The sequence below is a fragment of the Hemibagrus wyckioides genome, linkage group LG10, assembly GCF_019097595.1.
Source record: "Hemibagrus wyckioides isolate EC202008001 linkage group LG10, SWU_Hwy_1.0, whole genome shotgun sequence".
Classification (NCBI taxonomy): Eukaryota; Metazoa; Chordata; class Actinopteri; order Siluriformes; family Bagridae; genus Hemibagrus; species Hemibagrus wyckioides.
The window spans coordinates 10,645,397-10,661,660 of NC_080719.1; the positions used below are offsets into that span (position 1 = coordinate 10,645,397).

Below are 16,264 nucleotides of genomic sequence, written 5' to 3' on the forward strand. Positions count from 1 at the left end.
GCTAATGTAACTTAGAAATCATTTTAGAATATTAGCTAACTGGCATGCCAAATTCCAGGTTTCTCTGAATGTTTTTATTAATGCTTAACAAATTAGCCAATCATTCAAGGCCCAATGAACTTACAGTCAGCTCTTTTCATGATTAAAAGTATTTCCATTTTGGACTTTTAGTAAGATTTTGTACACAGACTTACTGAGACAGTTTCTTTATATTTTGCCTCTACCAATTAGCAACAGGTGTTTTTGATACATGAAAAAGTCAGAGACATCTGTCTTACAATTCTATCATCAAATTTCTGCTGAATGAACTGACAGCATTTAGATGAAAATAATGCAAAGCAGAGTTAAAGGCCAACATAAGACAGGACACTGGTATTAAAAGGATATTACTTAAATTCCTACCATTAGATGACAATTATATATGATTACACAGGCGGGCTCTAATGGCTGCCTCATTATTCCCCCAATCACTTTGGTCCCTTATCTGGGAGAGTGAAGGTGACCCCATTCAGACATTATCCTCATAGCAGACATTAAAGCAAATGAGTTAAGTGCTCTGCAGCTGTGGATGAGTCTTGTCTATGATCAAGTCCAGAGAAACACCACCAATTTCCTGTAGTATAGTAAGACTCAGCATGGGAAATGTGTATATTTGAACTTCATATTTGACTTGAATATGACATATCTGACAAACACTAACAGTGCTGCTGATGCTGAACTTTGCATCCTTTCATATGGACCCGAGTCATGCAAACAGTTAGTGAAACCTTCATCAGATTGCAGATGAAAACAGAAGAAGGAAAAAAAACAAGAAAGAAGGCAAACATTTCATTAACCTTTAGATCATGGATCATTTACATGTGTGAATTCTATTTACATGTGCGTTCTGTATATCATATACATTTTCTAAATGTTTGTATACAAGCATAGCAGGTTCTCCATGTGGGTTTTTCGCCAGTTTCACCAGTTTTATTTCCAGGTATTGGAATAGCTACACTAAACTTGTGCAATGTTCATGTGTAAATACATGAGTGAGTGTGTGTGTGTGTGTGTGTATGTGTGCAAGATGACCTGCAAACCACTAAAGTCCCGATCACTGATTTCCCTGTCAGAAGAGAACAAAACAATTACAAAGCCTGGAAACTGCAGGAAAGTAATTCAGCAACATACCAACTACGTGGATCCTGCTAGAGGCTGAAGCTTTGCCAATGGGATTGGAGGCCACGCAGCTGTAGGTGCCGTCGTCCTGCAGCGTGAGATTGTGAAGTAGCAGAGAGCCATTTGTAAGTGAAATAATGTTGGCACTCAGCTTGCCCTCCAAGTGGTGCCAGCTTACACTCGGCTGAGGAACACCTGCTCCAAGAAAAGCACAAAAAAATCACTCCCAATCAGTGAACGCATACTGCCATGCAATCATTATAGCTGTTTTGCTCCTAATCAAGCCAAAACAGATGCTGTGTGTAGGCTAAGTAGTGGAGACAGCCTGAAGACAATGTATATTTAGTTTATAGAATGAGAGGCAATAGGCTTTGAGTCAAAATGTCAAGGTGTTGAGTACATCCAGTGGATGTAAACATTTTTTCTGTAAACAATTTTCTGTGTTGTTAAAAAAACAAATTTTTATCTATGTCCACTTTTAATGTGATATAGCAAAGAAAAAATTCCATAGAACAGCATGTGACTGTGTTAATGTGACATGTGACTGTGCTCAGAATGAACCGATCATCCAAAATTCAATTCAAACTCACATCCAACAATAAAGTCATTCTGAATAACCCCAAATAAAGATCAGCCACGGTCTGCAAAGATGTTATAAAGCATGTAGCACAACTCATTGTTGATCAACAATCAACATGTTGATTCATGCAACATCATGCATGTTGATGCATTGGTCAGGACAGGGTAACCAATTAATTAGATGTGTCATGGAATATCATTAACGAGTGGAGAAACCAGTGTACTACAGTGATGTCACCAAGAACAGGAACTGACAGAAGGATAAGAAAAGAATTGATCAAGGAGGCAACCGAGAGACCAGCAGCAACATTAAAGGAGCTGCAGAAATATATGAGAAGTACTTTATCTATGTTTCTGTCCAAGTTGTGCATTAAATTGTGTGAAAATGTGGAAAAGTACATAATTTCTTACCTTTCTGAGACAATGATTTGTTTAGACGATGTCACACAATGTGTTTTGGTGTGCATCAAGCAATTTAATTGGTTAATGTGTATCCATCATAGTTTATGCACACAAATAAAATAATTATAATTGTGGAAATTTTATTCACATCTGGTGTTTTCATCCAGTGTTTTTATATGCTATCCCAAAATCTGCATAAAAATATGTGAATGGAAACATAACTAATCTATCTGGGTTACATGGTAAGGCAGCTGGCACAGCTGAGTCACGACTGTCACAAAAAATAAACAAACAAACAAAACATGGTGGTGGCAGCATTGTGCTGATCCTCTACAACTTGACTGGGCTGAGAACCTGTGGAATAATTTGAAGAGGTCTGTGTACAAGACATCCCCTCACAATTTGATAGATCTGGAGCAAACTTGCAAGGAAGAATAAAATAAAATTGCCTAATCATGATGTACTAAGTTGGCAGACTCTTATCCAAAAGGAGAAAGCAAAATATACTGTAACAAAGCATTAATTAAGGTTTCTTATAAGTGTTTTCTACCTAGTTACCATGAACTAACCTCACAAACCTGAGAAAAATGTTTTTAGTGCAATCTTAAATCTACATGCCTATCAAAGGGCAGTCTTTGAGCTCACATGTGGAGCCTCCATGAACACTGAACAAGAGAGATCCCTCCCTTCCCTTTTACAAATCCTTCATACGTTTCTGATTAAATGTCTGACAGCTAAAAGAGCAATCTGCACTATATCGGCAGAAAGTTCCTTTATATGGTAGGAACTGATTTCCTTCGCTTGAATAGTTGTGACATTTAAGTCTTTAAAGAAATGGAGGAGCATTAAAGCACTAAAGGATCCTTTCTTACCAGTGCTTTGGTCTGGAAACAGCCAATTTCCATAGTACATCCTAGAAGGTTACAGATCAGACGAGATTTAGGATCAGAAATGCTGTCAAACATGAACTGGAAGAAATTCGAGTGGTGGCCATTCACAAGAGTGGAGTATACGGAGATTGGTCGAACAGAACAGAGTAGTGCGAGGCCTGCAGACCGCCACAAATTACTTGTACAAATGGGCATAATGAATGCAAATTGCTTCACTACAGTCTGCTCCCTTGAGACACATCCTGTCTGAGGTAATGAGTAGCATATTGCCTGAGTCTGAGCTTTACAACCCCTTATTTTACAAAGGGGAGACATTAGCCCTGACATATTGTTGAGCATACTGCAGGCCTCAGAAGGGGTAAAAACAGGGCAGATATTTCCAGGCTGGTGCACTAGATGCTAGATTGGACAGACTTTCTCAAACAAATGAGATATTAACTCATACGAAATGGTTTAATGTGGTCATTAAATCATTGCTCAGTTGTTAAAATGGTATATTTCTCTTCATAAGTGTTGCTCCCGAATCCACTAGGGGGCATTATTGTGACATTTTAATACTGTAATATTCTGTGTGCAGTAGTCACAGGCCAGGTGATTCTTTTGGAAAAGAGAGAAAGTATAGAGAAAGCTAATCATGGATATTGACTTAAATATAATCAGAGAGCCTCCATCTTTTAATATTTGTTTTAATTATGTTATTTCCGTTAATTAGCACTTATTCATCATTAACAGTGTTTTTCACATAAGGGTTTTATGTTGTAGCAGTCTGTCTTTTATGAAGAAAGTGAAAATCTGAACATAATGTGTTTTTAATCAATTTTTCTTCTACCTGAAACAGCGTCATTCCACTTTATCATAATGAATATAGAGGCCAATATTTTGTTGTCAATCCAAGAGAACATATCTGTAACCTTCAGAGTCCTCAAAAAATGTCTGTTTGATTGTTAAGTACCGAATATTTTTATAGAATTAATAAATAATGTCCCTTTTTCACTTGGTTTCAGAAACTTTAGTACAAATTTTAACACAATCAGTTCCCAAGTTCAAAGGGACAATGTTCTAAGAACAAGGATACATGATAAATAAATGCTAATATACCTATTTGGAATTTTTAACCCCACCCCTGCAGGAATTTTGTCCAATCCCATCTACTCCCACAGGAACCACAAACCAATTCAACCCACCTAGTTTTCTTTGTAGTGGTGCAAAATATTTCGATGGTTATTTCCCACAATATTTTCCACAGATTCCACACATTTCCTGAAAACCAAAGATTGCATTAAATGTGTCACGCAGCACCACACAAGCATCCTAATATACTGATATATTAATTAACATGGCCTTTTATGTCCTGTGTGCTTCACACCCTTTTGATGTATAGAGTACACACAAATTTTGATCAAATTGTTCTAAAATTGCAACTTAATCTACACAATAATCAGTATTTAATGGCGCTATTGTATATATCTGTCCTGTAGCGTGTATTGTATTGTCTGTTTTCACTTTCTCTTGTCTTGCACTGTCTCTGGTCTTGCACAAGGCTGCACACATGCACTTTACGTGACTAGGTTAATTTTACTCTTCAGCCCTTAGTTCTGTGTTGTCTTATATAGACTTGTGTCATTAAATAGCACCAGGGTCCTGGGGAAACGTTCTTTTATTTCAGTATGAACTGCATCAGCTATACATGGTCAGAATGACAATAAAAGCTTCTTGACTTGACACAAAAGATAATATAAAAAAGATACTTCTATTAGTCGTAGACAAATAAAATAGGGTACTGCATAGAACCTTTTTGTTAAGGATGTTTTAATGTAGTATTTCATGTTTTAACACTTCGTCAATAGCTATCTGTAATGATGGTGAGATGCCTCCTTAGTGTGTAGTGCTTACCTCCTTAGTTTGTAGTGCATACACTAACAGTGTCCTGAGCTATTGCTCACTCTGTGCTGTTTATTTATTGACTGTGAGAGTTGGCAGGTACAGCACTGGGTGTGACCTGTGATTAGATTCTCCCTCATTTTGTTAGTCTCTGATGTGAATGACGAATGATCCTCCCCCAGACTCCTCCTCTTTACTGGCTGACGCATAAATATTTTCAACTCTGGTGAACTTTTAACTGCATAATGGGGTGCATTGTCAAGCATTGGTGCTAGTTTCCCTGTAGCTAATAAATCCAGTTCATCTATACAGCCTCATCCTTTACTTTTAACAACTTAATTATTTCTGTTTTATTCGTCTAACAGTCTGTCATTCATTTAATTTATTCAGTGGGTGATGGAAAAGGCTATAGGTGACATTTGGTGCCAAGCCTGCCACACAACAGGATCAGTTCAGACAGAGACAGAAAGTGCTACAGTTTGGAAAAGATCCACGTGCTCAGCACATTTTGGATCCCATCCAGGGCTTTAAACCTCATAAACCTTCACCTTTGACTACATGCAATAAATAGCCTTGACAAAAAGGCAGAGACCTACATACAAAACGTCACTGTTCAATCACACAACAGGAGCTGCGCTCTGCTACAGTAAATTAGCGTTAGTAAATGATGAGGAACGGCATAAATCCCATGGCAGAAGGCCGGTATCCTGAGACGCTGGTTAACTTTACACAACGTTTCTCCCTAATTAGCCGAATCTTTCACTACCGCTACGCTCTGCTCTGAGGACAAGAGCCATTAATCGCGGGATACATTTAGAAACAGTGCGCTGCATCTCTCACAGACATGCCATGCATTTATAGTGTGTCTAACGTTTGTGACAAGCAGGAGGGCAGGTTTTGCTTTTTTTGGAGCAAAGAGGGAAAAATATGACACTGGAATGTTGAGTGTTTTTATGAAGAAGGAGAAAACCACCACTTTGGCATGGAAGGCTTGTCACTCATGCAAAAATGTGTTAGAGTAATTCTCTTTTGAGCAATATCAACATAGAATAAGTGTTATAGAAATGTAAATATTGACCATATGCTGTATTTATGTTGATTATTGATACAGCCTCACCATTTAAAAAAAACAAAAAAAAAACAGGTTAAATTCTCTGTTCTTTACTATCCTAGTAAAGGGACGTGGCCTCCCAGAATTCACTTGCTTTTACAATTCAGAATCACAATATTCTATCAAAGCAGCTGGATATTGATATTGTGTTGAATAATAAACTGCTCATCGTTATCCAAATGCTGAGATGAGCATCATTGAACTAATTCAACTGTTATGTGAGCATAATGCAACTTAGAAGGAGATGTAGGTAACCATACTGTGTGTCTATGTGGTGTATGTTTATTTACATTTAAATTTATGTGCATGTGACAGATGCCCTTAACCAGAGCGACTTAAATCTCATTTTACACAACTGATCTCTTGAGGGTTAAGGGCCTTGCTCAGGGGTCCAGCAGTGGCAGCTTTGTGGACCTGGGACTTGACTACACAACCTTCCGATCAATAGGTAGTGAGTTCACATTTAAATTTATGGCATTTGGCAGATGCCCATAGTGACTAACATTTATTTCATTTATATAACAGCGGTTGAGGGTCAGGGGCCTTGCTCAGGGCCCCAGCAGTGGCAGCTTGGTGATCCTAGCATTTAAGCTCACAACCTTCTCATCAGTAACACCTTAACTGCTGAGCTATCATAGTAATATTTACTGACCTGTAACTGGACAGTCCAGAGTGAGATTGGCACCTATATGGGTTCTTATTCTGCCTCCTACGACCACTTTCAGACTGGCACTATGCAGGTCTGATATGTTCTTCCAAGAAGCCATGATAGCAGGGTGATCTGTCCAAATAAAAGAAAAATTGCTTAGAAACATAGCATACATGGCTTGTGTGAGTTTGTACAGACTGTGTGTGTGAATGTTTGTGACTCACCAGCCAATAGCACCTGCGTTGTTTCTGAATCCGATCCCATTTTGTTTTTTGCTGTGCACCTGTAGATTCCAACGTCGTTGGCTCCAGGGTTTGCAATGTGCAGTCTTCCAGTACTATCCCATAATATCCCGAGAAGAAAAGAGAAGAGCAGAGACACCAAATCAGCCGCAGAATTCGGCTCGGGCGATTGAATTACATTGTGTGATTTCCACATCCTCACATGCCACATTAAAGGATTAGATCCACATTTGCTTAAGCCACAGTGACATGTGGTTAGGTTAACAGAGAAGCAAGCCTCGTTGGGGTGATGAAACCAGAGCATCCCTGTGCATCATTTTTTTAAATAATAAAAACACACATTGTGATCAATCCTCATCAAATGCTACATGGCTGGACCTGTGAGAGGTGCTAAAATCTCTCATTTCCTCCACATCAATCATAACATTCTCTCTCAGCTACTCTGCTTCTCCTTCCTCATTTCATCTGATCTTCGTTGAATATTCAGAAGTCAGCAGAGGTACAACAGACACCAGAGGTGTTTACAGCTCACAGCTGAATGGCCGTTTGGACACAGTGTCGCTGGTGTTTCTCAGTATGTGTTCATACTGTGCATGTGCTTAAAGGAATTTTCCACTGCACAAGGACAGTTTCAGTATTGAAAATGAAAAAGTGCTCTTAATCCTGGCCAGACATTACACTATGGCTTGCCATGAGCAAGAATGAACTGAAATGCCCTTAATTTCTTGCAACAACTCAGCAATAGTATCAAATAACTAAACTTCCAGCTTGTTGGTTTAACTAAACAGTACACCTCCAAGTATGTGCACATTTGTTAAAAGCAAAAGCTATTTTGTGTGTGTTCTGGTGGAGGCTAGTCTTTAATAACCCTGTGAGAATTGATCATTCCTGTGGTAAACTTTGCTAGCTAGCAAAATCCTACCCCATCCAGTTAGTTAACCAGCAGTAAAAACCTAAGGAAACTTCATTTACAGCAGGTTATTGCTAGCTAGCTTACCACATCATGCTAACTTCAGGCTAGGTAAAACAACTTCAACAACAACAACTAACAATAGGTTGCAATAGCTGTAACTAAGCAGCGTTAACCACATATGGTGATTTACTTAAGCTAGCATCATTGATGAAGTTAAGGTCATGTGCAACCTTTGCCATAGATTTGGACCTGAAAGCAGCTAAAGGTAATGCCAAAGGTAAAGTTTGCAAATATTGCAACATGTCTTAAACTTTTACAGTTTTACTCTTCTTACATGCAAACAAATAATCTATTAGTAATCTGAACAATAGATCAAATGTATTGAAAAGCTTTCAACTGATTGAAAAGATGTATATCAGAAATAATCCAGTAAATGAAAAAATAACCATTTATATGTCTATTTATATTCTTTTTTATATCTTAATATTATTAATACATATATTATATTTATATTTTACTACTTTTTTAGTGGAAAGTGAAGGGAACTTAGAATTTAGAACTTAGAACACACACACACACACACACACACACAAAACAGCAGATCAGTTTTGTCCTGCATTCAAGAAGACCAAGGAAGTGAAGCCTTAAGATGAAGCAGTTAGAAATAAAAAGCTGCAGGTTATAAAAAGATCATCAATGCTTTGAAAACCTCCTCGGAATACTGTGAAATCCATTATAACATTTCCATTATATTAAATGGAAAAAGTATGGGACAACCCAGACACTACCCAGATCAGACTGTCCTTCCAAACTGGGCACATGGGCAAAAAGGGCAAGAATGACACAGAAGGAGTTACAGAGTTCACTGTCTAAAATAGGATAATCTATGCAGATTTAAACAAAATTCTAATTTACTTCAGTCTGATGTTGGAATAATCCCAAGGGTGTGAATACATTCTTGGTAAGCATAAAGATAAATAAATAGTATTTCCCTGAGAATGAGTTAATAGATTCACTGCAAATATTCAAGGGATGTGCCATTTCCTTATGGTCAGGTTTGGTATAAAAATTGGGCATAAATAACATAAATTATCTTACATTTATAGAAACAGCAAATTTAATGTACACATAATGCCCTAAACAAGTTATTTTAAAAAATGAAAAGAAAAAATATATATAATAATTTGGTCCCACTGCCTCACCAACAGCACCTTCACGGGCAAGAAGGTGCCCTCAGACAGATCTAAAAATGTTACAGCTCAAAATAGGTCATCCGTCTGTCTGCCATTTTGTTTACATGAGCTGTCTACACTTTGTCTGCATGGTTATGTGGGATCCACACTGATCCTGCGGGTCTGTATCTGTAAGCTCTTTTTGGCTCAAAGATGAAAAGCGAGTGCAAATGCCACACGAATTCTTGAAGGTTTCTATTTCAGTAGTTTTGTTGAGTCGCTGGAGACAAGAGCGCACGGAGAACAGTCACTGAAAATGTGGCCTGCAGAAGGAAAAATGTGTGAAGGAAGGTGAGAGATAAAGAAATAACGCAATAAGTGCATGTGATACATTTTCATTAGGAACGACCTAATAACCCAAGATCATGCAGTATTTGCAGAGCTTTAATAACTCAAATAAAACAAAATGCAAATCATTTGTAAACATATTGTGTTAATGCTTTGGCTAAATAACATTAAGAAATCAGTATTTGGTGGAATAACCCTGATTTGCATACATTTTGGCTCCATGCTCTCCACCAGTTTTTCACATTGTTGTTGGGTAACTTAATACCACTCTTTTTGCAAAAAAGCAAACAGCTCAGCTTTTGATGGTTTGTGACCATCCATCTTCCTCTTGATGACATTCCAGAGGTTTTCAAAAGGGTTCAAATCTGGAGATGGTCTGGCAGTGGTCTCTTATTTTTTTCCAGAGCTGTGTATATATATATATATATTCAATTCAGCATAGTGGATAAAACATAGCACACTACACACCTATGATTCGAATGTTCTATCTACTGAAAAATAAGACAGAAACAAACAATGGGACTCAGTTGTCAAACTGGATACAAACTAATTTAAATGTTTGGCAATAGATGTTTCACAAGAAATATGGTATTCATGAAAATCCAGTTAGTTCAGAACTAATATGATCCTGAGCTGATAGGCTGCAAACTGTCAACAAGTTACTCCAATTTTTGTATACAAATCATGGAATTATTGTATTCATCAACATACGCTCATGAGCGTTACCGACCACTTAAGCATTTACACGCAACTGGAATAAGAGAGGCTCAATATCAATTTGGGGATGAGTCAGAATGCAGCTTGTACGGGAAATCACTATGCAACTAAATAGCACATGATTGGATATTCACTATAAGGAAAGTGTTTCAGACACTAAATCCCATTTATTACACTGTAATGTCTCGAAGCTTTTCTACCATAAACCATAAGCACCATCATCTTACATCATTATCAGCTACCCTAAAGTTCCAGATAGATTTACACCTATCCTTATTAAATGTAAAGAAAAACATAAAACACACTGGGTGAGATTGTCCCAGGCCTTTTCCTGCTGGGTTCAGAAAAAAGCTGTCTAATGCAGCGGAGGTCTGAGTCTGTGGATGTCAATCAGCAGAGCCTTTATATCGGGCCAAAACTAAGAGCTGCAGTGTGCCGGCTCAGCAGTAGAGACAGCCCTGAGACAGTCTGTATTTATTTTACAGAGCCATATCTCAGTTATCCAGAGCTACTCCCATGCAGCGGCTGAAAAAGAAGGACCACATCAGAGCCAAAATGACTGAAGAACTAAACAAGTTTGTCCAAACATGCTATCTTGGATCTACTCAGTGAGTGGTGAAAATCCTGAAAGCTGAAAGGGCAATGTGTATTGTGAGGCCAAGGGTTCCTATATGGTTGGAGCCACTTTTTTTGCCTGCATGAGCAATATGGTGGTGACATTTAAATCTTTCAAAAAAATGGAAGAATCTCTCAGTGATCTCTTTTTTTTCTACCCACATCTTACACAGAGGTCATTTAGAATCAGCATTTGTAACAGACATAACTACAGCAAGGATTTCAGGCATCAGCTTCAAAGCTTGTGAACATTTAGGGCAGCTATGGGGATATAGGCAGCATAGCCAGCGTCTAAAATTTTTTTATTTTGTTTATTTGTTTATTTTTTTTTTTTACAGTGCTGGAAATCACAACGCAACATTAGCAAATACACATTTATTATTGAACAGGTTCTTATACAGTAGTTAATTTATTTTTAATAATATTAATTATTATATATTTTTAAAGATTTTATTTATTGAACAGGTTTAATTCAAACCTTAACAATTTAAGATGTTGTAGCTCTATAAATAACAACAGCTTGGATACGCTGTGATCTATCATGGGAACGTTCAGGAATAAAATGCTCTGTCGCGCCAATAAACAGCTAAAATACTATTGTACATGCTTAAAATAATATTGGCCAATGCTATTTCAATACTGAAATAGTTGGAAAATCTTCGTAATCCACGGTCTGTGGAATATATTTTACAGTTAAAAGGCTCCCTGGATGCAAAAGGTTAGAGAACCCCTTCTACAACCCCTGGCAAAAACGATGGAATAACCAAAATTAGAGGACGTTCAACCAAATTTTAGACTTTGAAGCAAATAAACAAATCACAGATATGACACACAGCAATTTTTTGTTTAATAGCTGAACATTCTGGCTTCGTGATGCATACCTCAGACAAATAAAATAAAATAAAATAATTTTAATTAATGGCATATTTTTTCCAGATCAAGCAGAGGAAAAAAACAGGGAATCACTCTATGCTGAGGGGGAAAGAAATGAAATTTCTAAAACAAATACAGGCCCAAGTCTAAAAATGAAAATAAGTCTGCAGGTAAGACAGAGTGTTTACAGAACTTACCAATTTGTTGGACTTGGTAAAATGAAAAGAAACATGGCCCCAACAAAAGAGTTGGACTGAAACAATAGAAAGGATTATAAAACTCCTTCCAGAACATGGAGTATGAACAAAGATCTTGCGTGTTCCCAGCTGTGTCTGGTATATAAAGTGAAATTTTGTGTAGGTATATAAAGGTTTGTGTCTGTAAAGGTTATAAAAGGAAAGCATACAGGTAGACCAAGGAAAACTCAAAGCAACATGCCTTGTGGCAGAAGGAATTGTGGTAGAACTATAAGAAATCACTTTTCTATATGTAAATAGGTTACATATAGAAAAGCCAATGAAAACCAACAAACACCTAAACTGAAAAAAACAATGTTCGTGTGGGCTACAGAGAAGCAATCATGAAGTGTACATGTTTGGATGAAAGTGATACTCAGTGAAGGAGATGATGCTAGAACGTTTGTTTGGTGTCATTCTAATGGAACATATAGTAATGACTGCCTGAGGAAAATAATCAAATTTCCCCAGTCCATTTATTTTATTTTATTTTATTATATGAGGTTGTATGATAGGTAAAGGACAAGGGGAGCTCATTAACTCAGCAGTCAATGCACAGGTGTACGCTGAAACTGTGGACACTTTTCTCATTCCGTCGATAGAAAATTGCTTTGGTTCTGATGTAGTCATTTTCCATAATTATACTGCCACAGAGCAAGAGTGTTAAAACCTTTCTCCGGGAAAGGCATATCAACTCAGTGTCATAGGCAACAAACATTCTGGATCTCAATGCGGTTAAAAATTTATGGTGGACATGAAAAAAATGGTCCTTGACAAACTCGTGCAAAGCTGATCTGTCAACTGCTAGTCGAGGAAGTTGGAACCAGCTTGATGTATTATATTGTTTTTCTTTAGTGAAGTCCATGCCTCAAAGAATTCAGGCCATAATAAAATCCAGAAAAGGAGCCACAACTTATTAATCGCATTTTTTAATAGTTGATGCTTCCATTAGTTTTCAAAATAAACCACGAATTATAATCTTATTTCAGTTGCATTAGGTATGTTTTACAAAACCATAACATTCAGCTATTAAACAAATTCGGTTTGCATTATATCTGTGATTTGTTTATTTTCTAAAGTAAAAAAAAACAAAACATGGTTAAGCATCCTCTAATTTTGGTGATTCCATCATTTTTGCCAGGGTTTATATAGGGGAACATGGTATATGATGATTGGAAGGGCAGAACAGAGCCTCTAGGACTGACTTTCTTTTTTCGCCTGTATTTCAGGTTAACAGAAGTAAAGACAAGTCTCCATTGTCCTTCCTGGAGCAGAACACAGCCAAACTATCTGGTTCAGTAGATTCAGTATGAGCACAATTCATCATGTGCAGGTGAGCCAAACACTCTGTTGCTCCAAATAGTTAAGCTCTTTGACTGGCAGGTGGCTTAACTGGCAGAAAGGCAAAAATGTGGTGATTAGTTCCATGTACAAATCCTAACTGACAACATTGATAAGATGAAAAGAGATTTTGCAATATGCAGAGTTCGGTACTTTGTGATTGTACGAGAGATCATTATTCATCATCATTCTGATCCATAATGACAGTGTAATATACTAAGAAAAACTCAAGAGCCTATGTGGGTGGGCATGTGGTCATGTCTTATATGCTGTGTTATACAACAAGTATCTGCCATGCCAGAAGATCAGATTGTTTTGCTTTGGGTTGTAATGTTCAGATATGAGGGGAGGATAAGGTACAAAAATTACACCTAAAATGAAAAAGTGTTTTTTGCTCAAGTCAAGTAGAATGTTATGCTTCAAGGAAGATAAGGCAGTCAAAAGCCACTTTGGTAATATAGTGTGACTGAGGCATAGCAAGAAACCTCAGTAATATCCTTTTCCTCCAAGCAAGAAGGTATCTAGTTTAAATATTGATCTAAAAAGATGGAATGTACTAAGAGTCACTGAGCTGGCATGAGAAAAAATGGCAGTCTATGAGAAGTTCAGTTTATTCTGGCTAAGAAGTCAAACCATGGCTATTTAACCAGGCTGTTACAAAGTGATGCAACATAGATGAAGAGGGAAAACAGGGCTGGAGGAGGCAAAAGATAGAAAAGAGTTTTGAAAGCCAATTCAAGGCTGTGGTCAAAAATAACCAGTGTAGGGCAGAGACAACAATACAATCATGAAAGTACAACATTGTTTTCTCCAGTGCAGAGTAACTGAGGCCACTGTGGGCTGTACAGAGTTTAATCTATTTGGGTTAGAGCTGAGGTCATTTCTGTCAAGTTCTGACAGTACTTGCTACAGAATGTTGGGGAAATTTCCACACACACACACACACACACACACACAAAATAGAGTTCAGATTCAATGAAACAACAAATCATGGAATTTTATGCACCGGCCATCCATCGGAGGTAGTCTACAGGATTAGTTCCAAGCTAATCAGTCATTAAAATATGATGTAACCCCATGCCTTATGATGAAAATGCCATAAATATAAAAAATGGCATATTTATTGTGGCTAAATAGTTTTCTTTTAGACTGCCGAGCTGTCTTGATGATGTAGAAAAAAGAACTGAGGCCACTGTTTGCACAGTCATGTCTTTGTCTTGGAAGATGGGCAGACAATGTTTAGCGACAGTCTGGGTAGAAGCTGAGCTTAAGGTCCCTAGCTGCACAAAGCTGAATTACTAAGTCAATGTTTTCAGTAAGTGCATTTAATAGTCAACATTGCTAGACCACAATGCGGCCCTAGAGAGAGCAGGAGGATGAGAGCCAGCATATTTGACCTGGATAGGACCACATTAAAGAGAAATAGAGGAGTTGGAGGTAAATGTCTGGGTAGGTTGTGAACTTGAAAATAAACTTCTAAATTAACTGTCTTCAAAGCAAATGGCAAGCATTCTTACTTATATACCACATAAACAGGCTTAGAACTAGAGGTCTTTATTTGTTATATATACATTAAAGGACAGTGAAATTCTATTCTTCTCATATCCAAGCTTGTTAGGAAGCTGGGATCAGAGCGCAGAGTCAACCATAACACAGCACCCCTGGAGCAGAGGGGGTTAGGGGTCTTGCTAAAAGTTCTAATAGTAGCAAGATGGAAATGCCAGGGCTTAAACCCTAACCTTCTGATAAAGAACTCAGAGCCTTAACCACCATTGGCCATTGTCTGCACATAAGTCTAATATAACTGATTCGAATTTATTAGACTAGATCTAATAAACTAGATTTTATAGGAGGTATTATCTGTACTTTTTATGTTTCCCATTGTGTTTTCAGTGTATGACCATCCTAGAAACCCAAACAAGTCCAGCATAATCACATAATTGAGGCTTAATTAAAGTATTTTACCTTGATTGCAGCAGGATTCCATCTTTGGTCCAGGATACGGAAGGTGTTGGGATACCCTGAGCTGAACACAGAAGTGTCAGGCTTCGAGTGGCATTGGTTATGTAGGCAGTCCCTCCCACGTTGACACTGAGGTCTCTCTGAAAGCTCATGGTGGATCCATGTGTGCTATGACGAACAATAACTGCTTTGCTCTTCAAACTCTTCCCCCCAGAGTGTTCAGAGGAGTTAGGCGTTCTGTCTAGATGTTTGCTTTCTGTTTGAATTGTCTGCTTGTCTGTTGTGGCTTGGGATGCAGCTATCTCCTCCATCAGCTTCCCAATAAGCTGGGAAGCAAGGTCATCTGTCACATCTCCACTTTCTGCAAGCTGGCTGATGTTTCGAATCAGTTCCTCAAACTCAGCTGGCTCCAGAGTGAAGGCACCTGAAGCTGCTGAAATCACTGCATCACTAGTAGAAGTAGATGCTAGAAGATAATTACCTAAATCCATGGGATCCACAGGCTCCTTAGTTTGGTCCTCCTCCAGATAAAGCTCATTCTTTTGCAGCCAGCTTTGACCATGTTTCTGGACCTTCTTAGTCAAAGAAAACTCCTCCTGTTCCTGGTCCTGGCACTTTGATCTAACAATACCTCCCTCTTTGTTAGGGAAAGTTCTGGAGCTGCTGTTGATTTTCTGCTTTACCAATTTTTTACCCTCAGGATGTTCTAGCAGCCTGTTATCATGGCCTATCAGCTTTAGAATGAAGGTGTCTGAATCCTGGTTAGCCCAGCAGCGATACTGCCCAATGTCTCCAACTTCCAAGCTGTAGATCCTTAAGGCTCCAGATTTTGTGATGGTCAGATGTTTGGAGCTTTGAATGTCCACACCATCCTTCTCCCAGCGAATTTGGGCTTTGGGAAAGTTGCGCACTGGACACTTGATTACAACTGATGTCTTTGGGAAAAGATAAGCACGTCCACCGATTGTGAAGCTAAGTCTTTTCTCTTGTTTTGTCTGAATGTAGATGCGTTTGAGGCCCAAAACCTGAGGACAACGTTTCTTGGAGTACTTGTGCTCTGCAAACAAAATAAACACAAAGGGTTAGCAAAATCCAGATGGTAAAAACACCAGCTAGTTGAGGACTCCAGCAGCTATTATGTAGGTCTCAGTATGCTTTAAAAAACTCCAAGAACC

General features: G+C 38.1%; 1 protein-coding gene across 2 annotated transcripts in view; it reads right to left on the reverse strand.

Moving 5' to 3' along the window:
- adamtsl3 (ADAMTS-like 3) overlaps positions 1 to 16,264 on the reverse strand; it is a 179,702-nt gene that overhangs the window by 13,619 nt on the left and 149,819 nt on the right. For both annotated transcript variants that reach the window (XM_058400968.1, XM_058400969.1), the window contains exons 21-24: positions 15,093 to 16,146; positions 6,895 to 7,007; positions 6,674 to 6,802; positions 1,171 to 1,353 (exon numbers count right to left, since the gene is read on the reverse strand). In XM_058400968.1, coding sequence (XP_058256951.1) covers positions 1,171 to 1,353; positions 6,674 to 6,802; positions 6,895 to 7,007; positions 15,093 to 16,146 — 1,479 coding nt within the window. The remainder of the gene's footprint in view (positions 1 to 1,170; positions 1,354 to 6,673; positions 6,803 to 6,894; positions 7,008 to 15,092; positions 16,147 to 16,264) is intronic.